The sequence below is a fragment of the Ambystoma mexicanum genome, chromosome 1q, assembly GCF_040938575.1.
Source record: "Ambystoma mexicanum isolate Mex_15411 chromosome 1q, UKY_AmexF1_1, whole genome shotgun sequence".
NCBI classification, from domain to species: Eukaryota; Metazoa; Chordata; class Amphibia; order Caudata; family Ambystomatidae; genus Ambystoma; species Ambystoma mexicanum.
This window is the reverse complement of record NC_090922.1, coordinates 162148125-162175785: the sequence shown is the minus strand read 5'-3', so window position 1 is coordinate 162175785 and position 27661 is coordinate 162148125. Positions and strand designations below refer to the sequence as shown.

The window sequence follows — 27661 nt, the reverse complement described above, 5'->3', positions numbered from 1 at the left end:
ATTGAAGGGCCACGCGACTTCCTATGCCTTGCTAGTAGCTTGCAACAGGAAAAAGTTAATCTGCGATAAAATATGTAATTTTCAGGGTTGGCATATGCCAGATAAAAAGACAGTAGAAAAAAGGAAAGGCAGCAGGGCAGGTGCCCAAGTTCTGTGCTAGCGCAAGCCCAAACTCATTCGGAAACAAAACACGAATGTTAACATTCACAAATTAACAACCACATAGACTACCTTTCTCAGGAAAGCCTTTGATCATCAGGACTCCGCACATAGAAGCCAATCAGCCAAAGATGCTAATTTGATTCTCATTAGATCAGCTGCTCGCTCGCTTAACATACACTTGCAAAAATGGCACAAAGCATAGGGGTAACAGAGGGTCCACGCCACCTGATCTGGGCATTTCATTGCCTTACCAATTGCATGTTGGGAGGCCTTGGGTTGGTTCACTTCCATCGAATACATTGAACTAAAGTAAAAGAAAAGGCGAAGAACAGAATATGGCCCTACCAGTTAAAGCCATCTGGTCAACCTAACGAAGCAGACTGATAAACCAATCACAGTTCTGAAGATGGCAAAGAAACCAGTAGCTGGTGACCTCTCAGTAAACCTGAGACAGAGAGGCACCAACTTAAAAGGAGGATTACACACCAGAAACCAGAACACTAACAGCATCAAACCAGGCACCACAAGGAATGTACTTAAATTGACCAACAAAACTGGTGAAATTCGAGGTGGCAATTGAGGATAAATCTTTCAGTGGCCTTAGGGAGAAAGTCAAAACAAGTCAATAACCCCAGGTAGCTGTCCAAGATTGTGAAGTCTCCAGGGACCCATCCAAGACTACACGAAGACGCACATGCTCCAGATCTCGTGCAGCCTTAGGCGACTATACAATGAGGTAGACATTACAAGTGAAAACAATGGTCATGGGATTTCAGAAGAGTCAACTGACAGACCAGTAACAATCCAGGCATTACAATGAGGACTTGAACAATTCAAAGTTATCTTGCAGGCCAGGTAAGAATTTAAATGAGACGTCATATCCTGAAAAACTGCTTTTATTGTCCTGGTCCCTTTGATCTTTGGGACCTGCAAGAGAATGTGTGACATTTATAGGGAGAAGGGCAAGATTGCGTTGTTGATGCGCACAGATTGGAGGAACCAGACTATGTGCAAGATAACTTCTAGGGTTTTTTGTTTTGTAGTCCGTTTGAGTGTGGGCTGGGTTTCTTCTGGGAAGGGCACACAAATTGGGTATCCGGTCAATGCCTGGAATTGTAAAATTCAGTGCGATACTCACATGGGCTGGTCCGTGGGTGTATGTCAGCAATGTGGAAATGAAGTTCTGGGGCAGTCTAGAAGCTATGATGAAACTTTTCAGCCTCATACTCTACAAACCCCTACGCACAAAGCTGGGGATGGCCTGCAGTCAGACAACATGGCATCTGCTTTGACACCGCCATTCTGCAGCTGCAAACCAGAGAACGGGATTGCTCTTTGGTTTGTTCTGGTTCGCTCACCTCCTTGCCCCCACTCAAGCACCCCCCCCTCCCCCCCGAGTCCTCGTTTCCGCGCTCTCTCTCCTTGCTCCCCTACTCTGGAATGCTCATCCTCTCCCTCCCGTACTACTCCAACTCTACCTCTATTTAAATCCAACTTCAAAGCTCTCCTTTCTATAGAACCTGTTTTATAGCACTCTCAGCTACTGCATCACCCTGTTCCCCTGTCTCACTACCCTTAATGGACAACCCTAGAGCCCTTTTCTGCCACCAGTCCATCCTTAATTCAGCACTTTCTCCACCATCCCGCTCCTATGTCATTCTGGCCTTTCATCATCCCTGGTTTATTTTTCCACCTTCCCCAGCAACATCTGGCCTTCAAGTCACATTCTCTCGCCCCACTGTAAAGACCCATGTCCTCCGCTCTGTTATCAATGGTAAATGTGGCATGTGTTTTTGTGCCAGAAATGCATCGCTTTCCCTGTGATTTTTATTAATTTTTAAACAAACCTGATAATTTCCTCTTAAACTAGATGCTGCAAGGGAACCAAGTAGTAACCACTCGCCATGTCTCAGTTTTAGAGGCTGTTCTGATACTCATTCATTCCTAAGTAGACTGCAAGGCGCTGAGTAATTCAACAAAACTAGGAGCGCCTCCAATCTGTTGGAAGTACACAGGTGGTGCAATCTCACCTGGCAGCACTGCTAAACGAACCCCAGACCAGATGTTAACTGGCTAAGCTGCAAGCTGTCTGTAGTATGCTTATGACTCGGGGCCATAGGAGGATTCGGTCATTCAATATGGTGGCACACCGTCTCAGAAGACCCATCGTGCTGCCAAAGCCTAATTCACGAGTACAGCGCACAAAGGACCCAAAAGGCAACCTTAAAGATAGCAGCCCCCTCCCACTTTTATGCCTGAACAACAGACAGCAAATAGGCCTAACAAAAAACGAGAATTGGCAAATGGTTTTGGCTTTTGTGTAGGCATTTGGCAGGACTTGCCATAATGGTACTGTATGGCAACAACTTTCAAATGGTGTGCCTTGCTGGGCACAGAATGGCAGTGTCTGGTAAACGCATAGTACTGCCTACATGCCATCCTTATCAATAGTGTCCGTGAGAACCTGGGCATCATGGATCATGCCCTGGCATGGTTAACTTCCTTCCTTCTCGACCGACTCGCCAAAGTCCAACTTGCACCCTTTCTCTCTGCATGTGGAGTTCCCCAGGGCTCTAGCCTCTCACCCTGCCTCTTCAATGTCTACTTGGCCCCTTTGGCCATTCCTATCTTTGCCTCCACCTCTAACTTTCAGTGTTATGTGGATGACACTCTGCTCTCCTTCAGGCTCCCCTCAGCCGCCTCTTCTCTCTCACTCATTCCTGACTGTTTATCCATGATTCAGGAGTGGTGCACCTCAAATGATCTGTGCCTTAATGCCAGTAAGAATGAGATCCTTCTCGTTGGGACCCCAGCTCCCGCTTTCCCTCTCTCTCTGGCTGCCCTCCATGGTCCCTCTTCCTTCGCCTTGCTGTGATGTAAAAAGAAACCTTGGTGTCACCTTCGACTCCATTCTCTCCTCACATCGCGGACCTTGCCAAGAAGGCCCACTATCAGCTAGAATTCTTCCTTTTCTCACTTTCCCCGAGAAGCTCACTGGTTCTCTGTAGGCTGGACTACTGGGCACTCATTGGTTTTCTGGCACAAGGAAGTAGCTAGCACTTGCTATGGCGATGCAGAGCGGCAAGTGGACTGTTTGCGAATTTGACCTCTCTCTGCTTGTCTGGTACTGGCTGCCCCCCTCTTATCGAGCCACCATCTCCAATAGCGCCCTTTGCCCCTGCCATCCAAAAACAACGGCTCCCTAACCCCCTAAACTCTTAAGCATCACCATCTAATTTTCCATGTTCCAGCCCCCCTCCCCTGCAACAATATAAACAAGTCAACACACATTGGTGCTCTCCCCCTCTGCTGGTTCCACAATCCATTTTCTTTTCCCCAGTCCCCCTCCGCTGAGCCATCCACACCTTCCCTGCATCCCCTTTTCTCTTCCCCCACCATCCTCATATGGCTTGGGCATTTACTTGGCTTGGCTCGAGTTTGGTCCCATAGGCTCGGCTCTACCTGTGAGTTTTCTGGCTCTCCCAGCTCTCCTGACGCGGGAACCTTTCATGCAGACACGGGAAACCGACACAGGTACAGAGCCCACTTTGCCTCAAAATGGGGGCACACCTTATGAATGACCACACACCTTCCCCTCTTGGGAATAATTCGGTCTCCTTAACAGCCTTCGTTAAAGAACCCCCAAACACATTGGAAAGGCCCCTGAGCTCCATTGAGTTGGCATCCTTCTTTGGAGCACTCCTCGGAGCACTCACTTCCCCTTTAGTGATCCGGCCAGCCCACCTGACAGAACGCCCCCCACCCCTTTAGTGCTGCTGCCCTCAGATCACCGAGGCGTGAAATCTCCAAACAGCCCTCACATCCATCACACAGAATTAGCTTCGAGACCTCTTGACTAGCCAGAAATTATGCTGCCATGGCAACAGTGTCAACTGCCAGCGAGGGTCCTTGGTTTCTCTCCCCCACCCTCCGCCCAACCAGCGCCATTAGCAGTTTTCTTTGTCAGGGTGGGAGAGGCAGGAACAGGGTGAGTCGGGGTAGAGTAAAGGACATGACACATGGTGCACCCCACCTTTGCACCCGTGGAAGGAGGGGCGACACTGTGTGGGAGACAGAGAAAGAGGGATGTAACACACAGAGCCTGTCTACTGCGACAATTCTGAGAATGTCATCCCTTCTCCCCTAGAGTGAGATGTTGCCATGGGGCCAGGGTGGTGCATCCAAAGCACAATAGTCCCTCTATAGCTCGTGCACAGAGGGTGTATCACATGAGAGGGGACACTCCCTCTATGGGATTGGGAACGATCATTAGAAGAGAACACGGTATGATCCTGCTTCAGTACCCTCAAACTCTTTTCCAACACTAAATTCTCCCTCCCCTCTCTAGATAGTCAATGTGTTCTGTAGCCAAGTCAGCCAACTTAACTTGCATAACAAGACCGAAAGATCAGACTGTACAAAGGATCATGCATTCACTCTTAAAACTAATACGGTGACGAAGAAGATGACCAGGAGTCCAAGGATTACACTGGAAAAGCAGAGTGGACGGTCTAGCTTCTCAACGCCGGTCACTGGCCTAGGAGTTTGAAAGCGGCACAGCTGGGACGTGTATGAGAGAGAGAGAGAGCGGGCCTCCGAGGAGGAACAGCGGGAGCCATGCAAAGGAGCAGCTGACAAGAGCCAGATGAGAGTTTATCCAAATGTGGTCCCACATGAGTGGACTACTCTGGTCTCTGTCGAGTAAATCTTCTGAGCACCCCAGGTGAAGCGCAAGAAAGGGAAAACGCACAGCTGGTAGGTGTCGGAGGACTATAGTGACGCTGCTGACCCTGCCAAACGCTACTAGAGCCTAACAGAGGGAGGCAGCTGCCCCGGAACCGCCGATACCTGCAAGAAGAAGGGACAAAGGTACGCAGGTTGCCCGGGAAGACTGGAGGTCCAGGGGAGCAATAGGCTGCCAACAGAAGCTATAAAGAGAGGGTGTGGGACCCTAAGATCAAGTGGAAAGAGTTGTATGCTTGGCAAGGAACAAGGAAAACACAGTGCTACAGTGCGAGTCTGGGAGCTGCACCCAAATAAGATAGAGAATAAGAGGGTCTGGGACCTGGACTGAAAGAAAGGCAAGTTACGAGGAGTTGTATGCTTGGCAGGAGAGTGAACCAAGCAGATACAACTCAACATCACGAGTCTGGGACCTGCACCCTATTGAGAAGCCAAAGTTCAAACTGATTAAGAGGGTCTGAGACCCAGTGAGGGAAATAGAGACAGTCTGTGAAGGAACACTGGCTTGGCACAAGAGTGAACCAAGCCATGTAAGAGATTGCGAGTTTGGGACTCGCACCCACATGAGAGTTTGAGATTTCAAGAGATACAAATGCTGGAACTGATGAGAGAAATCCTACACTTGGTAGCGAACTGTGTCAAATTAGTAGGAACATGAAGCGGGAAGACACAACGAAATCCTTTGTGAATTGCCAAGTGACACTTTACTGCAAAGGGATAAAAGGGGCAACGTAAGCTAAAGAGCAACCTAGAGGAAAGGAGCACAACCCTAGCATTTGAACTGGACATCTTGGAACAGTATTTTGCATCGCTGTTTATTACCAGAGAGATTGGGACTTTTCTGTTCGGTTGAGTAGGTTTGGTTTTGGGACACAACAGTGACAGACTTTTTAGTTTTGGTCTTCCTGACAAATTGACTAGTTTTCTTTGAGGCAGGGAACCCATTCCCCCCCCCCCTTATCGTTAGGAACAGTGAGGCATTTTCCCAACCGTTTTTACTTTAATAAAAGGTTTGTACCCAATAACATGCCACCATTGTGTCCGAGCCTTACTACTGCACCCTTACAGTACTCTGTAAGCATTGATGAATCTGTACGAGGGCCGTAGACCCCTTTGGAGCAAGCACACCCATCGAACTTTGGGTAGCTCTGCGCCTCCCACCTTTACCTTTTGTTCTGTGCCCGAGTGCCCCAGAAAGGGAGGATGCCTACCTGTCTGAGTGTAAGCACTTGAAATGGTGAGCACCCATTGGGGGATGGAAGTCTCTGTGGGTGGTTGGCGGGCAGTGCTCCACAGAAAAGGATGGAAGGCTGGGTATTTTTGTGCTCGTGTGTGGCAGGGGGTGTGACAGAATGTCACCTGTGAAGGCGCAGAATAGCCAGAGCTTTTTAGAATTTTAATAATGAAATGGCGCAGGTAAATCTGTCCCTGAAAGTGAGGTCTGCTAATCAGAACACCTTTCATAATGCTCCTTGTTGAAAAGGCCTAGGCACCAGTGCAAGCATGTCACTCAGCTGAGCCTGTCTACTGACACCTTTCAGCAGCTGTCTTGTGGTTTGGCAATGCGGCAGTACAAAGCGAAATGTGCATTCCTACCAAAATAACGACGGAGCCCACATCTCCAGCAGTCAGGATCTACTTTTAACCATGGCTGATCCTCAATCTAAATTAAATTATATCATTGCGTGCTCCCAGAACCTGGTGGCAATGGATTACTAACTAAATATAAGCCACATCTGCTTTGGACATCGTGGTCTCTGGGATTCCACAATTACACTGGCTAAAATCGTGTGGAGACATTGTAACGTCACCTTGGTTTAAAGTTGCCTTCCTGACAAGGACTCCTCTGTATTTACTGTCTGGAATGGAGTTTCACCCAAAACAGACCATTTCGACTCTACCCCACCAAAAGCCTGCTTTCCATGTTCAAGGGTTGTCACCTCCTCTGACGACAAGAGGTACGGGACAGAGAGAGGTCCAATGCTACAAAGGACATGTTTAGCCAGGCCAAAGGAAATCACACTAGGGTGGTAATTAACAGGCTATTTTATGTGGACTGATGGGGATGCAGTGTGGTGTAGAGAGAGTACTTTTGAGTAAGAGAAGGGTTCCATCGTCTTGGGGATTCCTAGGGCTCCCAAACCTTTTCCCTCCATTATCCCAGAGAAACATTTAATGTGACAGCTGGCTGTACAAGGCCTACTGCAGCTGAGACCACTGGTACCCAGGAACCTGCTTAGTGGAGGTGACAGAACCCTCCGAGTTCTCTCTAAAAACCTTCCTGGCTGGAAGTGGACTTAAAAAAACAAAGGACTTACATTGCCCCAGCAGACCCTGGACGGGTTCCCCCTGCACCCAGAAGTCAAGAAACGTCTCTGGACCCTATTTTCCAGCTTTGATCATTTTTTTTGCTGCTTTTTGAGCTGCTGCAGGCATACAGAGCTGCCTTTGACACTATGTTTCAAACAACTGTGGATCTGTCAAACTGCGGACACTGACTCGCCCCATTCCCTGCCTAGTTTCTTCACCGATTCAAGCAGATCACTGCACCACATCCCGGGACCATCTCAAGCCGACTCGACTGTCGCGATGCCTTCAATTCATATGGAACAACAGACTTAAAAAGTCATGAAGCCACCTTGAAGCATGACTTGATGCTGTTGAGCCCAAGAACGAGCGTTCATGGCTCTGCCTCAGAGGGCCTTAGTGACTAGACACCACTTTCAACCTTTATTTAAGGACCCAGACTGCCTACTGGCTTTACAAAGTCTGCATTTTCAGTGTTTTCTTTTTAAGGGGTAGGTTAATGTGTTTTTTATCCCTTGAGCCCTTGGTTATAAATTATTCTATTACTGTACCACAGTAATATGGTTGCTGCGCACATCCCTTCTAAAGATTACAGCCTGTCCTCGGCCGAAGATACTTTACAGAGGCGAAGGAGGTATACCCGTCTGCTTTCATTGCCTGCTCGTTTAGTACTGTGGGGCTGTGAAGGAGTTTTATCCATTACTCATCCTTGTAATCCTCCAGGGCAGTCATCATTTCTTAACACATGGGACAGCCAATAGAGGGTTCACACATAAAATGAGGAGGAGAGCGAGGGAGGGGGACATGAGGAGCTGCAGTAAAGCGTATTCATGTCCAGAGTTTGAGGGCATCACTTGAACACATGCCAAAATGTGGGTCGACACCAGCACCAGCCGCTCTTCAACAATTAATAGTACATCACTGCTGAAGCAGTTAAGGTAGCTCAGTGGGTTTAGCTCTAGTCTTGGCAAGTGTGTGCCACCTGCAGTCACAGGCCGTTTCTGCGGTGCCAAGATTGGAACCAATCAAACGCCACCTATTTGTACAGCGCTTACAATAGGGAAGAATCTAGTATGACACGTTCTATAAGGAGCATTGGCAAAGCCAACAGATCTATGTTTTGATATAGGTGTGAGAATGGCATCTGCTGGCAAATTGTGTTAGTACCTGGATATATTATGACAGTGCATGGAAAAAGCCTATTTAATTGGTCTTGCCAATGTTTGTTTTTGACAGGGATTAAGTGCAAGGAACAGATACAAGGGCACACATATTACTTGTAAGTCAAGTGGCTAACTGCACACTTGGGCAAGAATGTTTTGTTAAACAAGGACATGGTTTACAGCCGCAATTAAGCCAGGGCTATGTGTCTTGGGCCAAGGAGGGGCAGGTTGTGGGTTGGAATGGCCATAGGGTAGCTGGCTCCGTTTTTCCGACAGCACTTCTCCGGAAGATGCGTCTCCTCTGCCTGGTTTCCCTCGTCTATTTTGTATCTCGTCGGGCCAATGAGATACGACGGAAGACTAGACCGCTCACCATAGTTCATTGGAGTAATCTTCCTACCTCTAGCCATCTGCTTCTTCCCAGTACCCATGTTCATGGTGTATGAATGGCAAGTTTGATTTTCCTGAACCTTACTCGTGTCTATTGTGTTAGTTGGACTGACTTTGCCACACAGTACGCACCTGTTTTATTGTAATGTCTAAGAATGACCTGGCTTTAGCAGGGACAGAGAGGGTGACCCACAGGCGGTACACTGCATTTCCTGGGGACAGTTGTCCCTAATCCCATAAGGGACGACCTCTCCCATGTAATTCATCCCCCGTGTACCGCCCCCATTGTGATTATTGTATTGTGGACGCACCGCCCGGGCTCCATGGGAAAGGACTCCCTCTATGGGATGGGTGGGTAAAATGACAAGCACCATCCAGACGACACATGTCCTCCTCACATCTCATCCCTCTCCTCTCTTCACTTCCTATGCCAATAGTTTCAGCCTATAGACAGCGCTTACAGTTTCACTTATTAGCCAAAATAATACAGGCATCACTTTTGATAGCTGTATTATCATTATTGCTGCGAACTAAGAAATATGGATGTCCAGTACTAGCCTGGGCAGATCCTGCTGGAATTCGAATCTGCGACACGGAAACAGATCCCATCCCTGGTCAACAAAACACCTGCTTTATTTTATGCAACTGCCAATTAAATACAAGCATTGACAATGCCAACAGTTTGGGCTTTTGTGTAGGCATGGAACAGGTACTTGCCATTGCTTTGCTGTGGTGGTATTAACTCAGCCACTGAGGTTAGCAGGTGCAAAACGGTGCAATTACTTGGGCATTAATGGCAGTGCCCGATAAATGTCGAATACGTATACACAAGCCAAAGTTGTTGGCTTTGCGAATGCTTGTTTTTACCAGGACATCAGTGAGGGACGAGCATAGTGCTTATAAATTGAGAGGTTTAAGGCAGACCTAGTTCGGACATTTTTATTACTCTGGTAGCGTGTTTACAGCCCCAAATAAGTAATTAACTCTCAGCAGACTGCTTTGAAACAGCACTGGCAGTCACACGGAGTGCGAAGTTTGATGGTAAGGCTTGATTAAAGTGAGCTGAACGTGTTCCCAAGAGGTGGTGTTTTGGATGGGGAGGGGCAGGAACCGGGTGGGAATGGCCATAGGGATTATCATGGGGATAGGCAGTCAATGGGTGGGCGAATAACTAAAGGACACCGTCAAACTGTGGGTCCCTCCTCATACATCATTTCTCCCCATGTGTGCTTTAATGCAATAGTTCCGGACACCTAATAGCCGGAACTAAAACTAGAGTCCAGTCTGCTCCCCCCTTAAAATGTGCCAGAGAACATTCTGGGCGCCTTATGATTTCAGAAAATACACAATGTGGTGGAGACAAAGGCAGTGGGAGGTCAGGCCCGGACCCTCACTGTCAGGGGACTAGTATAACAGCATGCCACGGTCCTCCCCTGCCCGCCTCCCGCATGGCTAATGCCGGTCTAGGCCTGTAAATCACAGCTAATGATAGCAAATCAAGCGACTTCTGCACAGCCCTCGTCCTGTCGCATGCCACGGGGGAGCGGCGAAGAATGAGCGCAGTCGGGGCACGAGGGGAGGGGAAGGGAAGGAGGATGGGGAAACAGGTGTAGGAGCGGGGGGGGGCTGCGGTGTTAGGGCGCTGCCAGGCCGCGCCAGAGTAAGCTACGTAGCAGAGCGTGGAAGGGGTTGCAGAAAAGCGGGGGGCAGAGCAGGCAGAGGTGGCCGGATCAAGTTAGGGGGTAGAGCGGTGGAGAGGAGGGAGGGAGGGAGGGAGGGGAGAACGGAAGGCGAGGAACCGGAGGCATGTGAGCGAGGGCTGGGAGTGGGGAACGGTAGAGGGGGGAGCATTCAGCCATAGGAAACCAAAGGCAAGAGGAGAGATCGGCTGGGGCCTCAGAGCAGACCCTGAAGCAACAAAACGCAGTGTGCTGGGAGGCAGAACTAGGCCAGCGCAGCACGCACACTACAATGCCCCACCTCACCTGGGCAAAGCGTCACAACTGCGGTGCCTCTTACTGTTATAAGACACTCAATGTAGACTAAGGGCCTCCTCATTACGAGCCGAGTGGACTTGTTTGCAGAAATAACACCGGGGGTAAATACCACCGCCGACAGTGGTATTTCTCCAAATCCGTCCAATTCCGAGTTTACCACGGATGAAGGTGGTATTGCCGGAGGACCACTGCCACCATTCCTGCAATGCGACATTTGCTCGCGTCGACCTCAACAAGTAGATTTAGCATTTCCTTTCGGTGGGAAGGTGGCATTGCATGAAGAACAGGGTCCTGCCACTGCTGTACATGGTCCAATGCATAGAACTCTGCTCACCTTATATGGCAAGGTGGGGGAGCATCAAAGGTGGCCACTTTCTCGCCCCTGTCCTTAACCCCACGTGAGCATTTTCTTTCTATATAGTTAAAACAATTTCAATATATGGGGGGCATTTTCATGTTTACCCCTCACCCCCTTAGATGCAGTGGAATAAAGGCAGATTTTGGGCTGAAAGTCTGCCTGGTAATACCTCAGGGTGGAATTCTTTTGGGGTAACGCAGAGTTATTTCCCGCTAACCACAGTGTAGTTAGGGCAGCATTTGTGGCGCTTATTTCCAGCACAACTCTGGCAGGATTTTGAAAATACCGCTAGAGTTACCATACATGCCAAGCTCATGAGCACCCCCCCCACCCCCAAGTGACCAGAAAGAGGGGGCGGCGCCAGTTCAAGCAAGAAGCAGAGGTGGGGCAGAATTTGGCAACAGTTCTGTATCATCCTTTGATGACTGCCAAAATGAGTGGGGGAAACAGGCCCACGTGTGTCACCAAAGAAGAGACAGTGCACAAAGCAACACAACCTTTTGAGTAAGCAAGCATCCCAAAGTGGTGTTCTGGTCAGGGTGCATATTGGATGGGGAGGGGGCTACGCCGAAGGGGAATGGGGTGAAGGGGGGCTGCATTACGTATGGAGAAGTGGAGGTGCAAGGCCATTTCTGAAGGCGAGACCCTCGCTCAGAACCTGGCCAGCGAGGATGCACACCATTTCGCACCCGGAAAAGTGACATGGCAGAATTACTAATGGTGGCACGCGCGTGGCGCCTCTTCAGTGGGCCCGGAGAAGTTCTCAGGAGCGGAAAGCCTTCTGCGGAAGGGCGGCCTGTAGCCTTGATGGCGGCAGGCGCTCCTGAGGCTTGGGAGGCCTAGAACCTGCCGTTCCAGTGGGTGTACCCTGAACCCGCAAGATGCCACAGAAAGACTAGTTGGGGAAGCTTCCATGGAGGCAGCCAGATAAACATCCCAGCTGCCGCGCGCTCAATGATGAAGCATTGCTGGTGACCAAGGCACCCACTGTCTAACAGTGACCGAAGTGGGCGGGAGCGGTTGGGAGCAGTTGGGAGCAGTGCTCCTCTACTATTTTAAATTATATTTTACTGTTCCTATACTTTTATTTTAAAAAGAAACTGTTCCGGATTGGTTTTGTTTGAAAATAAGTGCAGGAAGAAGTTGAAATTTGCACTTGAGTGCACTGCACTGAACGTCCACTTAGCCAGCAGGTGCATGTGTTTGGGGGCTTGCATTGTGCGTGGGAGAGAGCGTGGCGGTGGGGTTTGTGGGGAGTGGGGGTAGGCCTGTAGGGGAACATCGCTCCATTACTTCTTTTCGTACACTTCGACCACTGCTGTCGAGACGCAGAGAGGAGTTCTAGGGCTCCAACTTCTGGTCTTTGAATATGGGCCGCCCCTCCCCACTCCCGCTCAGAATTTGGGCCTTAATTGGATACAGTGCTAACGCTGACTAGGGAGACCAATGCGGTAACTCGTTTGTGCTTTTATCTTCCGCTAGTATTGAGGGGGCCGCCCTTTTCTTTCCTCCCTACCAAGGCCCAGGCATTGGTGGCTGCTGCCATAACTTCATCTCCTCTTGAATTTGACAAAGCCCTCAGCAGAGTCTCCCTGATCATCGACTTAAGTGTTTACAGCTTTCTCACAGGGGTCAAGTGCTAAAAAAAAAAGTGGGGGCAGGGTGGGGGAACTCAACAACAGACCAATTGAATGTGCGGACACCAGAAATTAGCATATCAAGGAGCCCTATGAAAAAAGTGGGGGGACTCCGTCCACCCGCGTGTACCTTCGACTTGAGCCCTGGAACTTTCTCACAATGCAGCTGCCAGACCCCTTACGCGGAGAGAGGTCTCTGGACCACATGCCACCAATACATAAACAATGGACATTGGCTTCCTGTACAGAAGCGGGTTTTTATCGCCCATAGAGCTTTCTGTGCCCCCCCCTACCTCCTTGTTAATGAGCTTCAGCACGGTTTCCCTGCGTCACCTCTTGGATCTAGGCAAGAATGGGAGGCGGGGCCTTCTCAGTTCAGGAACCCTTCCCTGGAATTCCATTCCCCTGCACAACCGGCTTCTTGATGACCACCATCAGTTCAGGAAATCATGGATGACCTAGCTCTTTTCATGCTAAACGTGGCTTTGTACAAGATAGCTGCACCTCGAGACCTCTGGGTATTGGAGCACTCTACAGAACCTATATAAAACCAGATCGACGTGATTCACTGCAAGGGCGCCTGGCGGGCTTGAGACCGCGCTCCGAGGTGTGCAAGACAACTTCCTGTAGAACTCTCAGAACCGGTCGGGTACCATGCCATTCTTGGGAGGAAGCTTAGACTGCCGAGTTCTTGAGAGCCAAGCACTTAACCAGATTCTTGGTGCCTGTAGACCTTAGCCCCTCACCAGAAGGTATGGGAGCCATATGACCAGTGTGGATGATCTTGATGGGGAGAGATAAGCAGGGAAGCGCCTCGATGGCCAAGAGCCACAGAGGAGACGCCGCAGTAGGGAGGAATTGCTAGCCCAAGCATTACCATGTAACGAGACCGATCACCTGGATGAACTCCTGGGGAGCAATTGGCGATGATCAATCCCCATCGGAGGACAAGCCCCACCAGGGAGGAGGTGCAGCTGTCCAGTCGCTCCCCCCACCACCAGTCTCCATTGCAGATGTTCTTTGATACCCCAAGAAAACCCTCCCAGCGAGCGTGCAGAGAGTAGCACTTGTTCCCCTAACCCCTGTCCTATGAGCTATCCTACCCTGTGCAGTCAATGTGAAGGCATTGTGTGCATTTTGCCTTCTCCAACCTGCCCCAAACGACCGCCATGCACCCAAAAGAAAGACCTCCTCTCAATGTGCAACTTAAGACGTAGGACGAGAGAGAGAGAATGTATTGGCATGGACTCGGTGAAGGCACCCCACTCTGCACTGGATCTCTTGCCAATTCTATTTATTTACACCAGACTTCAACATATTGTCACCATATGCCTGGGACCTGCCTCACTTCTAAATCAAGTTGGCCGACATCCATGTGCCATGGCCATACGTCTTCTGGACAAGGCTTACTTTGGCCCAGGTCCCGAACTCCCATTCGGTGAAACGCCTGCCCAAGACATGGGCTTCCTTCAGGGATGTGGGGAAAAGGCCTGGGCACCAGTCTGGCTCTGGACTGGAAACTCCTCGCTCTTGAGGAGTACAAAGCACCTACCTCACAGTACCGTTTCTACCCACTGATTATCTTCTTTTGCAGAAAAAGATCTCAGTTTTTTTTAAGAATGTGTCCATTTCCAAAACTTTCTGCTGGAGCAGATTTTTCCCTGATGAAGGACCCCGCTGGTCCAAAATGTATTGGCCTCTGCTACCAACAACTATTAAAATTGGTAATTCTCTTTTATATTGATGGAGTTGCGTCATACAGTTTCTGTGCATGAATGATTGCGTTTCTACTGACGTTGACACTAATTGCTTAACCAGCTGGTTATAGGGTGTGCAATCATCACCGCAGGCTTGAGGCCTAGGTCTTTTCCCTGATTGCAAATGGACTCTATTGTTCGGGTCACTCTTTGAGGCTCGGCACCCGATTCATGCTTGCCAACCACTTTCGAATGTTTCAAATATCACGATTGTGAACACACCCACATTCTGTTCACGTCCTTCAGGGGTGTGCCGTTTGTCACCTTGTGATTTTTAGATGCACAGTGGCTTAGTGGATACAATTCTTATCCTTCTATAACACCTTATGCAAAAATGTTATCTGCACCACCTAGAACCTTCGATGAGTGTCAGCTTTTAATTTCAGCCTGCGCTACCATAAGGTGAGCCAAAGAAGAATGCTCGACTTGCTCCCATCTGTGAAAACCCAGAAAGGCTCAGCTTAAGCACATTAGGCCTTCAGCCATTCCTAGTTATCTTCTAGATAATTTAGCCACAGGGGAACATGAAAGTCGAGGTCAGTAGGCCAAGCAAGGCTGCGCAGACAGAGGTGGGTCAGTGCAGAGAAAGAGGTGCAACGTCGACAGAGGATGGGGTACAGAGCTGAAGGGTGCACATGGGAGGAAACGACGGGGAGAATGTGCTATTCCCAGGGGAAGGCTCACGTGCGGGGAAATAGGAGCACAGGTGAATGAGATTCACCGGTCACAGTGATCAATTGGCTCTCTCCAAGCCTCTAAAATCACTAGTGAAGTTCCAGATGTACTAGTAAATGAAGAGCTGCCCTCACACACACACACCCGCCCCCTTTATAGTACTCTCGCATTCTCTTTCACGCTACCCTTCCCTCCTCTTCCCCCCACACCCCTCAACGCTGTATGCCTCTCATCCCAATTTCCTCTCATAATGACAGCTGCGGCTCCATCCAGAATGATAATCAAGGCAATTCCGAGGCAGCTGCTGGTAGCAGGAGGGAGGCACTGGAGCCGGGCAGCGCACCCTGCTCTGCCTGGGAGGCAGTGCGCTCTCTGCCGACTATGAAAGGGGACAACAGCCCCTTCTCTGAAAGGAGCAGCCCTCCCAACGGGAGGTGGCATTCCTTTATCTGACAGGAGGAGACAGCACTCCCCTCTGACAAGGTTTCACTCTCCAGTCACTGCGGGAGTCCGCGCGCTCTTCTGAAAGGAACCCATGACTCACGTCGTGCAGGAAGGCCTCTGTACCTCGGCTGATAAAAAATAGAAAAGCAACAACGATTGCGAGCGCTGCCTCACGAAACAGAAAGGTGTGGCGAAGTGCCAAGCGAGTGACCGGGAAGAGGGCGCAGAGGCCGATCCATGGCGGCCAGAGAAAGCCACCCTCCTCGCGCAGTTGACCCCCAGCGGAAGTAGGGTGGGTCTTGGCATCCAGCCCATTCCCAATGCAAATCACACATGCTAATCCTATTCCCTCAGACACTCTTACCAAGTGGGATTCTGATGTTCGAAGTTATACCTCAGAAACGTGATCCAGGCGTCCCGAGTGCAAGCCATGAATGTCATATAGACCACAGGAGACCGTGATTACGTTCATATCAGGCGGCCCATGTGGCATGAGACGCAATCAAGCCGAGCAATACTCCTACCAGGCTGGAGAACCATGCTGGAATAAGGCAGCAGGCACACAGGGCTGCCTTGTTCCAAGATGGATTCCAAAATGGAGTCCACGAATATAAAGTCACGGCTTAGAGAGCTGTGGGCCAACAACAAGCAATACAAGCACTCTAGTCACATACGGGGTGGGGGAGGACCAAGGGCTGCCATCCGATACTGGGTCGAAACCAATAACAAAAGAGGAGGGTGCAAGGGTACAGAGATCAACAAAGACCATCATTGGCCACACTATGAGGGTCCAAGGTCAAATGCAGTACCAAGAGGCTGGCGGCCGTGACTAGTGAGGCCTCAAATGGGATGCAGCCAGGTCTCATGGGCTAATGGACATCCTCGGTAACCAACTGCTAGATCCTAACAACACAAAAGAAAGATGGAGAGGAATTGAGGCTAGCTGGCAGCCGTAGTTTCGTTTCTGGTGGAACTAGCAAGCCCTCCTGGGAAGTACATCAAGGGAGTGTAAGAGATGGAAAGTGACAGACTAGCCGGACGCCATAGTCCGGATTTTGTTGGGAGGGGTGGGGGGGCGGGGTCAACCCTCAACAATAACAGAACTACCGTCAAAAACGTGCTGCACCCTCCTGCTCAAAAGGAGGCCCTTTATTTTGGAGAAAGATGTTATGTTGATGGAATCTCTTCTGTGAAGAAGAAGAGACTAACCAACCATTAGACATTTTCATGACCACACATTTGGTCAGTCACACCCGAAAGATGGTGACGTTGACCACAAGGCACATTCCCAAAGGATAGATTCCCTGAGGCGACCACAATATTGAGATTTGAGTTTCTAGGTAAGGAAAGTTGGGGGAGGGAATCTTAACCTAACCCTGTCCTGGTAACTATCGTTCGGAAGAGAGGCTTGGGGGACTCTTCCACCCGCCCAGGGGGCCCAAGAGACATGTTCCTTCACTATATAGTTTCAATGTGCTGTTAGTGGGAACGCCCTCAGGGGACCGAAGTCCAGAGTGTTGGGGCATGATGATGACGCGTGTGTGCATTTGGCCAAAAAAGGCTCAGCAGGGCTGGCCAGGCTGCGGTAGAAAAGCAAGCCATCGAGTCAGGCATGTGGGTGGGTGCCGAGAAGAGGGGGGGGGGTGACGTCAGGGCTAGTGACTCGCTATGTGTTCAGTGTGCCCAAATTTATGAAAGGACTGCGCCGCATTCTGCTGTCAAGAGGTGTTGAGACGTAGGTCGGGCGTAGGTAGGCAGAGAATGGATGTGCTAGTCGGAACTTGCTCCCAAAGGTAAAACAAGGAAGCAACTCCTTGTCTTGTTACATATCACGGAGGGTGGTAACCAGACCGTGGGGTTAGATCAGAGCACATGCAGTGCTTTATGCACCAAAAGCTCAGGAAAGCCTGACAAGCACCACGTGCCATGCCCATCAACCATCACAGGCCTCCATTGGTGGCTGTGGGAGATTGTAATTAGGCCTATAGGCAGTGCTGGCATCCATCACTGGCCTGCAGAAATATCCTGGTTGACTGTACAAAACTCATTATGCAATGCCATAGTTGGCTGTACAAAACTCACTAGGCAGTGCCATGGTTAGATATACAGAAATAACTCCGTAAATAGTGCCATGGTTGGCTGTACAAAACTCACTAGGCAGGGCCAGGCTCCACCATGACCGCAGTCGCATGGTTTGGCCTTTAGCGGCCTCTTATTTCAGGTCCAACAGCTAGCAGAGAAGCTCCATGGGCCAATTCCCACTCATGGCAAGCAGGTCTCCAGAGCTCAATTCTCTTTAATGGCTGGTCTGACCTAAGTGAGCACCATTTACCACGTGCAACCTCTGTCACGAGCCATCGTGTCAGGAAGGCTATGCCAGTATTATGGGAGCTGGCCAGCCTCCATCACGCGCCCTTTCATCGTGGCTTGGCTGGCATGTTCTGGAGTGAGCCCCCAGTGCAGTGGCAGATTCCACCATCGCCCACCCCCGTGCATGACTGGAGGCCTGGCTGCCTGTAATGAGCTTTGTGTGAGTGCTTCTCCGGCGCACCTCACATAATTCCCCCAACCTCTCCCCCCGCCCCTCTAATTGCCTTAGATGGCACAGGCTGACATTTCACAGCACCTCCGTTCAGAAGCAGCTTCCGGGGCCTCCGAGTGGCGCAGTTAGCAAAGCGCACCGAGTCTTGGTTAAATAAGAGGCATTAGTACCCGCATCAATGGAGTCCATTTTTATCGATGTTGGAAGGATTGTTAGATTCGTTATTTTTGGAACACGAAAAGGTGACCTGCAGCAGAAGAAAGGGCAGCGCTGCGCTGAACCCGAACTCAGCAGGGAAACAACCAGGCAATCAAGCGCAGGTGGAAAGGGTCCTAGACCCACCTGGAATGAGGGAGAACAGGACGTGTTTAGAGCCAGCCTGGAACCGTGCACGGAACCATCCAGAACGCGACTGTGCATGGCACAGGCTCCAACATGAAATGAGCGAGGAGCAGACCCAGACTGAGCTACAACCGGAAACTGGAATGACTCGGAACCGGCCCTGGGACGAGCCATGCTGGCCAAGCCAAGCGGGGATCGGAACCTGCCAAGCATGCAACCGGGAAATATGCCGCCATGGACCGATACCCCACTCAGTGGCCAGACCTCTGAACCCTCTTGCTTATATGTGTTTCTTGGGCCAGAGTGTCGCTCCTTGGATGCAAGTTTTAACTCTTGAGGCAGTCTCTGTGATTTGGGGTCATTTCCCCAGCACATAGGGCCGGCCATATGATACAGTCCCAGCGCTCAGAGATCCTGGAAAATGATATGATATGGTATTTGTAACGCGCCTATACACAAGGTGCGACGCAAGGAAGGGGGAACAGAGGGAGGACAGAGACAACGATCTTACTAGGCCAAGTGACATTGAGATCACGCAAGTGCGGGGGAGGGGAAAAGTGGAGGGGCAGTGCTGTACATGGGATCAAAACAATAACAAGAAGTGCGCCCAGCAGGTGGCAGGTGTCAGGGTAAGTGCAGACAGCAGGTGTCCAAAAGTGCAGTTGCGGGGGGGGGGGGGGGAGACTGTAGGGTTACGGATACAGCCCCAAGTACAAGGGTTGGCAAGAAGCAGTGTGGGTGTGCAACTGGGCAGGCAGGGGCATGGGCCCAAAATCAGAGTGTAGGCAGGTGACCAGTCCGTTATCAGACAGGAAATAAGCAAGGGGGAGGAAGAGAGAAGGTATAGGCACGGAGGAAGGTCTTGAGGTGCTTCCGGAACCAGAGATGGTTCTCAAGTTTCAGAGAGGCAGGGAGGCTGTTCCAGGGGAGGCCCCAGCCAAAGAAAGAGATCTACCACCAACTTGCTGCTTGGAGAAGTGATTGACCTTGGAGCAAAGAGCTTGAGTAGGAAGGTATTTAATAAAAGAGAGTTGGAGGTATTGAGGACCCAGGCCCCAGAAGGCATTGTGGACAATGTGAACTTAACTCCTGAAGCCACTGGGAGCCAATGCAGAGATTTCTGTGATCGAGAGGTACGATCCCTCCGTTTTGAGGCCAAGGAAAAGTCTCGCAGTCCAGTTCTGGATGAGTTGCAGAGGGCGTAGAGTGATGCAGGCAGATTTAGAAAGAGGCTGTTGCAGTTATCCAGCCTAGAGAGAACCAGAGCTCTGGAGACAGCGAGTTTCTGGGGGAAGGAGAGGAAAGGAAGAATACCTCTTAGGAGGTGCAGCTGGTAGTTTGACTTCTTAGAGACTTCAGAGATGTGAGGAGAAAAGGAGAGTGTGGAGTCGAAGATGACCGCGATGTTCTTAGCCTCACAGGTGGAAGCAGGAAGAGGGCCAAGGGAGGCCGACCATAGAGTGACAAGAAAGGAGGGTGCAGGTGGGCCGAAGAGGAGAATCTCCATCTTACTGGCATTAAGGCAGAGATAGTTGACGGCACACAACTCCTGGATAGCAGACAGTCAGAGAAGAGGTTGCAGAGGGGAGCCTGAAAACAAGCTGAGTGTCATCCGCGTAGCACTGACAGTTGGAGCAGAGAGCAACAATGCATTGGGGGAGAGGTGCCAGGTATTGGTTGAACAGTTAGCAAGAGAGGTTAGACCCCTGGGGAACACCACAGGTAGAGAGTGAGATAGAGGAAAGGAAGGACCCAAGTTGGACCTGGGAGGGTCGATCAGAGAGGAACGAGGTCAGCCAGGCCAGATCCTGATCGGTGATACCGAGGATATCACAGAGACAATTCAAGCAGGATGGCGTGGTTGAACGTGTCAAAGGCAGAAGAGAGATCGAGTAAGATGAGGACAGAGGGGAGATTAGAATCAAGGTTAGAGAGAAGGTTTTCATGGATGTTCAGTAGAGCTGTTTCTGTGCTTCTGGCTGCTCTGAAGTCAGGCTGATGGTCATGGAGACAACCAACGGATTCAGTGTGAAGATTAAGCTGGGAGATGGCCAGCTTTTGCAGGAGTATGCTCAGGAAAGGAGTGATGAGATCGGACGGTAGCTGGGCAGGAGGGGTCAGCTGAGGTTTTGAGAAGAGGGTGCACAAGAGAGTGCTTCAGGGGGAAGGGAAGGCTACAGTGGCGAAGGAGTGGTTGCAGAAGTCAGCCAAGGCAAGAGCGAGGGTGCCAATGTGGTCCTTGATGGTTTTGGAAGAACAGGGAAGAACCTGTTTTGACGAGACTTTCATAGATCAGACTTGTCTAGAAACCTCATCAGGGGAGAACAGAGGAAAGGAAGAGAAAGAGGGAGGAGAGGTGGCCACAGGGGGGGCGCAGGTAGGGGAGAGAGTAGAGGGAGGAGGACGAGAGGACAAGAGGGTGGACATGATGTCCTGGGCTTTTAAGGATGAAATGAGAAGGACAGGGCTTGTGAGGGGTCAGGAGAGGTAGAGACTGCAGCAGGATTGGCCAGCTCCTTTAATATTTTAAAAAGATCGGCCAAGCCATGTGGGCTCTCTTCTTAGTGCGGACAGAGAGCCGATATTGCCTTTGGAGCAGGCGGCAGGCCAGTTTGTCAGAGGATGCGCAAGAAGCTAGCCATTTTCTCTCAACCACCATGCGGTTGCGTTTAAGAGTGACGAGGTCAGAGTTATACCAGGAGTTGCACTTGGCTTTGGGCTTCAAGTGGATCCTCACCAGGGGGCAAGTCAAGTACTGATGTTAACCGACAAGGGTAGCGCTCTAATCTGCACTGTGCCGCACGGTTTTGGTACACATTATTAGGCTGGAGCCTGGCATGAAGTGCCATTTACGGAACTGATATAATTATTAACTGCCAATGTCCACCCTGCAGCACAAACACTGCACGGTCAAACACTTCCGTGCCACTACAGGCGTGATGAACAAAAGGAAAGGTCACTTCTGAGGCACACACAATACAAGCCACCGGCTGCACACATCGAGAGTGCCCCCAAGCACTACTTATTGCCTTACTCTCTCCACTGACCTGGACTATGGTTACCCAAGGGTGATCAACCCACAGCGCTTTGAGATCATACCAATGGTTAAAAAAAAAAAGGCGCTATACAAATGCCCCATAACATAGCACTGCACAGGTGAGGTGAAAGACTGCAATTTTGGGAAACAAATTCAAGACATTTGGTCATGGACTTCTGTATCACAAAATCTTTTAGTGCCACAATAATGCCAAGTTACTCCCTGCAGTGACTAACGTGCTCCTAGTCCACTGTCTCCTTTCCTCCATACTGCACGCGTGCCTGTCGAGGGACGCCAGGCACGCAGCATGCAGGAATGGGGACGGGACGTAGGAGTACTGCTGCGATAACTGCAAATGATATCGCACCCAAGACGCTGCCGCTGTTGATAAAACACACCCATATCCCATATTGACACAGCAATACTCAATGTATTACACCAACCCTCAGTGCAAAACGTTACCAAACACCGCCTTGCAAACTCTTTCCAGGCTGTTGCGCTAGAAGCATGGCGGTGCAAGCAAGCTCTTTGAAAGCACTGTTTGGGGGGACCACGGCTTCTTTATTTCAGAACCTATAGAAGTCGCCTAATTTATTGAACTTTTGATTGCAGTCATAGGCCGAAGCAGAGTGGGATTCAGAGAAATATGAGATTGCCAGGAAAGCAACTCTGCCTTAGGTTTACACGACACTGAGATGGACGGGCCTGTCTTGAAATCTTTTCCCTTTCGGCCGGGGTACCTCCCTTTTAGCCGGCTCCTATGCACAGTATTCTGTCCCAGCAACGTGTGGAAGGAGTTGCACCTTGGCCTCACTTTCATTTGTACACCCCCATCGACACCCCCCAATTCTGGCTCTTATGTTATACAATGCCAACGCAGCCCATTCCCAGGGCTGGAGTTTCCCAGATCGGGGACCCAGCAGAATAGTGTCGCCCCATATCTGGAAAAACTCAAAAGCCGATGACCCACTAAACGCTGCACCAGCAGTGCAGTAACTTTGCTGGAAATGTTGGGGGGACATGACATCTAAATGAAAGGGGTCCCCTGCCAAATGAGTGGGACAAAATGGTGTCCCACAAACGTTGTGGGGGCAAACGCCATTGTCCCCAGCCCTAAAGTTACAACCATGTAGCGCCAGCAGTGTTTAATGTGTTCTGGACGCCTTGAAACAGTGCTGCGACACAGGTCGTTAGGACTAAGGAGGAGACACACTCTCACAGGCCCAGGTGCAGCCTGGTCGGATTGTACTCTGCAGGAAATGTTTAGACACAGTTTCTTAGGTTTATGCTTTGCCAGCAACATTACACGAAACACTCCGATGTTGGGTTAGTTTGCAAGTGTCCACGATTACCCTTCTGAGTTCAAAACAAAAATGTTTATGGGAGAGGTGTGAGAACAATTGAAACACAACCTACTCCTTTATCATTGGGTCCTGAGATAATGGAAAATCCATGCCTACAAGTCCCAGCATGCACTAGAACTACAAAAACTGCACTACCACCACCTGAACACAACATGTTACGTATAATTGCACTACTGCTGGAGAGGAGCAGGACACACTGCAGTGGCCTCTTCCCATGGGGAAGATGCCAGCTGTACGGACATATCATCAAACACAGGGTCGGGAGGATAGCTCAGGGGCAACAGGCTCGCCTTGGAAGCAAGAGGACACAGAGCATCACAGGTTCCATCCCCGGGTCCACGATTAGAAACCTCTGGGTATTAGCGCGTTATAAATAAATGACACTACCCATGTGTATATAAATAACATTCACCAAACACATTCTTTTCCACTTTGGCAATACTTTCTCTTTTTCTGGCCGGACATGTCAATAATGCGTCGACAGTATAAATGACAGGTGCACAGACTAATCCATTCACTCCCACATCCGGGCTGTGGGAGCGGTCCATATGATTGATGAACCCAGAGGGACAACGCATGCTTTAAGGTTCACTTCCGTGTCATTTACAGGCTGGTGAAGAGGGAAATCATCCGGTTCACGCAAGGTGAAAGGGCACACAGTTCAAAGCAGGACAAAAAGCAATGTGGAGGCCTGGGTCGCACTGCATACTTTGGTTACTCAAAGACACACTCACAGAAGCCAGTGCTGCTCCCTTCTCAAGTTACAGTGGGGGGCAGTGGCAGGCACATAGTGGGGCCTTCCCCCACTATGGCCCCCCCTTTGCACTCCATGGTCCAAACATAGATGAACAAGTTACTTACCATATCTGGTAACGTTCTTTCAATGGGATGTTCCTCCGACGTATTCCACATCTATGACGGGTAATGTCATAGATGTGGAATACGTCGGAGAACACAATCCCCTCGAAGAACAAGTTACTTACCATATCTGGTAACGTTCTTTCAATGGGATGTTCCTCCGACGTATTCCACATCTATGACGGGTAATGTCATAGATGTGGAATACATCGGAGGACACAATCCCCTCGAAGAACAAGTTACTTACCATATCTGGTAACGTTCTTTCGATGGGATGTTCCTCCGACGTATTCCACATCTATGACATTACCTGTCATAGATGTGGAATACGTCGGAGGACACAATCCCCTCGAAGCAATGGTTACATTATTCATAATAATCACACAGACAATATGTATAGAATTTGAAAACACAAGATCACATTTATTGGAGTCGCACACAATTTGGGGGGCGGTCCCAGCCGCTTAGTCAAGCAATCTCCTTAGACTTCTAAGGTGGCCCTTTAGGGTTTCACCCGGACTTGCAACAGTGTTATTGTCCCGGGTGACACTTGTCACTTCCGGTTTTGCAGAGTGGCGGACGGCCACCTCTGGTTATCATCAGCCAAGCAGTATTTTCCCAGTACCACTGAATCTCGTTAACAAGGAGTCTCAGCTGTCCGCAAGGGACTCTGTGCCCGTCGTCCACTGCAGGACCAAAAGTAATGTGGAGGCCTGGGTCGCACTGCATAATGTGGTCATTGAAAGAGACACACAGAGGCCGGTGCTGCTCCATTTTCAAGTTGCAGCCGGGGCATTGGCTCATAACATCGCCTGCTCCTCAGCATGGGCCTTGAGCATCACCTGCATCGCGCACCTGCCTACACATGTAGCGGAATCAAAGACTGCCCTGGGTAGGTGAACATTGCCACGCCTGAAAAATATAGCCTTATAGTCAGCAAGGGTCATACGCTGGGGGGGGAAAGGATCGTTATACCAAGCGATAATGACCCCCACCATGGTCTTTAAGGCTATTAGCACATAGTGGTATGTTATAGCTGGTAAGATAGCTCAGCGGGTTGAGCACTCGCTGCTGTGATCTGCAGGTCGCAGGTTCGAATTCCGGCAAGACCAACTCAGCCTTTCAGGTCGATAAATGAGTACCAATTTCGGTTGGGTGATATTGCATGTAAATCTGTGCTGTGTAAAGCGTTTTGGATTAAGGCGCTATATGAATAACACAACATTATCATAGTGGTTATAACAATGCATGTTTTTAAGTTTTGGTGTTGAATTGCATCAATAGTGAGTAAAATAAATAGACAGTAAATGAAATGCAATTTTATAGTATTTAAATAGCAGGGCTGTGTCCATAATTTAAGCAATTTAATTGAAAAGTTCTTAAAGCTGGATCTGCGTTAACATGCAGATCCATAAGGTGCCATGTAAACGAGACCGGTTTCTCTATAAGGAAGTGAAAGCCTTTTCCCAGAGCTGGGCTTTCTCTTCGGTGTGTTAAGTGGGACGCTCTATTGTGGAGCAAGCAAGTGTCTTGTGGAAAGAAACACTGACTGGCAATTGCATTGTTGTGCCCCTGTCTGCTTTGGAAGACAGAAGATTGAGACTGCAGGCAATACCGGTAGTTACTGACTGCATTGTAAAGATCCTGATTGGCTGCGAGGAGGTCAATAATCTCCACGTGCTAATAATAATTACCATGAGCAACGCAGGCCAAGCCTCTGGCAAGTATCATTAATACGGGATACGCAAGAGTCCTTGAACCCGAGGGGGAATGGGAGGGGGAGGAGGGGAGGAGGGAAGGGGGGTCAGAGGGGTGGCTGCTTTATAGAGTCTAGGGGCGAGATGTAGTAGTTCTGGGGTGGAGAGTTAAACCACAGGGATAAGACGGAGTCTCGGGCAGCTGAGGCAGGCTCAGGGACTGCTCCCGACAGGGAGGCCGAGTCTCGGCGAGAGGTTTCCTCCGGGACTGTCTCCCAGGCAGGAAGGTGTGAGGGAGGCCCGGGGCAGGCGAGAGGGCGACCCGGGGGCTGTCAGTAAGCCTCTGGCGAACCCGATCCGGCAACTCAGAGCCGTGAAATGACCCCGGGCCCGGGAGAGTGTAACTTCACACCAGCGCCCGCCCCGCTCCACACACACACACTCTGCTCTTAAATAACACACACTCCTCCACTTAGCCAACTGGTGGGGGGTGGGGAGACAGGAAGGCCGTGGGGGAATACCCAGCCAAGTGGAAGGGTCCGAGTTTGATATTACAGACAAGACACTCGATGCACCCACACCGTCAGGACAATAAAATGTGTTGTATTGAGGCAGGGGTAAAGCGCCGCCCCTCCCATTTCACACCCGGCCAGCCTTATATAGGGCAGGCAAGGGAGCGCTCCTTACCTGGCAGGTAGTACACGGGGGGCTTCAATCCAAACATGGTGTAGGTCACAGCTCCATGTCGACCAGAGAATCACAGAGGGGGCACCAAAACCCCCCCAATGCAGAAGGAGGCGGGGCACTAAAGAGGCTTCCCCGCTCGGGCTCGCAGCCGGCGGTGGAGGGGTCCTGCTTTAAACACACCCGTTCGCCATTCACTTCTGGGGGGCGATGGGAGACAGTTGCTGGTGCAGATGTTCCCAGCAGGGGGGCTTCATGTTAAGGATTTGAGATCCGGGCGTCCTTGGGGTGCCTTCAATTTATCTGGAGTTTGGTTTCTGCCCTTGAGGCCCACACATCCATGGTTGGGGGGCCGGGGCAGATCTCATCAATAGTAGAACCCGACCTCTCGCATCCTGGAAAGGGGCGGGGATAGGCGAGGCTCTGTGGCTGAATGAATCCAGCACGAATAAGCTCAGCTGTTTCCGTCCTGGGGGTGGGGAGGGGTGACCCCGGCACCTCCACCCGTGGCCTTCTGTGGGACTAACCTAGGAGCGCCCTCGCGTGTCCTGGTCCTCAAAGGGGATGCAGATTCAGGTGCCTGGGGCGGACGCTTCTAGGCGCTGTGCAGGGGAGGAAGCCGGGGAGTTGTCGGCGCGCTGTGCCCCAAGAGCGTGAGGGTCCATATGCGATATCAATCCAAGGGGGAGCCCGAGTGCCCTAACCCTCGCGGGGTCCCAGCCCTCTCTGTTGGTCCACGGGAGGGGGCGGGTGTTGGCACTCTACGTCCTGTGCCCTCCCTCCTTACTGTCGCCGAGCCCTCACGGAGTGCCAGCAGCTTGCCCTCTCCGGCTTGGTAGGTGCTGATCCGTCTGCCCTGGTCGAGTTGCTTAAGGGTCCCTTCGGTGTGCCCGGCTCCTGGCCTCCCCCCCACCCCGGGTCAGGGGCGGTCGCAGTTCCGTTCCTCCTGGAGGCGGGTGAACCGAGGCAGGACCTGGCTGCCGGCTTCCGAGCTGCTCGCTTCGCTCCTCCGTCCCAGCCCTGACTCACACGCTAGAGCAGGAGGGGGAGGAGAAAACACCCCCACCTCCGGGCTACACTAACACACCACACGCAGAGGCAGGAGGGGCCGGCTCCTGGAGATGCACCCAGCACCACTCCCCCCGCCCCGCCATCCATTTTCAGGCAAGAATCATTGTCGGTAAATTGGAAAATCTGGCTCCCTGACAGCAAATCCGTCTGCGCTAATGAAGGAGCCTCACACCCAGACATCTGCCGGGGCTGCAGGCTGGGAGCGCTCCGCGAATGGGCAGAAGGAGGGCTGCTGCTGGGCGGGCCGGCTGTGTGTCCTGCAGGAGGGCTGCGACCTGACGGTGTGGCGAGAGGGGGTCCCACACGGGGACGCTTCGGTCAGCAGGAGAAACTCGGGGGGGGGGGGGGGACAGGCGTTAATAATAATAAAAGAATAATCATTTGTTTTTCTATATAGCGCTTCAATCTAAAGCACTATGCATAGGACCTATTT

At 50.8% G+C, this 27661-nt stretch overlaps 1 protein-coding gene across 3 annotated transcripts in view; it reads right to left on the bottom strand.

Annotated features, from left to right (window-relative positions):
- The window catches only part of GSE1 (Gse1 coiled-coil protein), a 1546392-nt gene that overhangs the window by 330378 nt on the left and 1188353 nt on the right, over window positions 1-27661 (bottom strand). Inside the window, exon 1 of one of the 3 annotated variants that reach the window (XM_069636395.1) lies at window positions 26161-27229. The exons of the other annotated variants lie outside the window; for them this stretch is intronic. Coding sequence (XP_069492496.1) covers window positions 26161-26197 — 37 coding nt within the window. The 5' untranslated portion in view covers window positions 26198-27229. Of the gene's footprint in view, window positions 1-26160; window positions 27230-27661 lie in introns of those variants that run through there. 3 annotated transcript variants of the gene reach the window in all.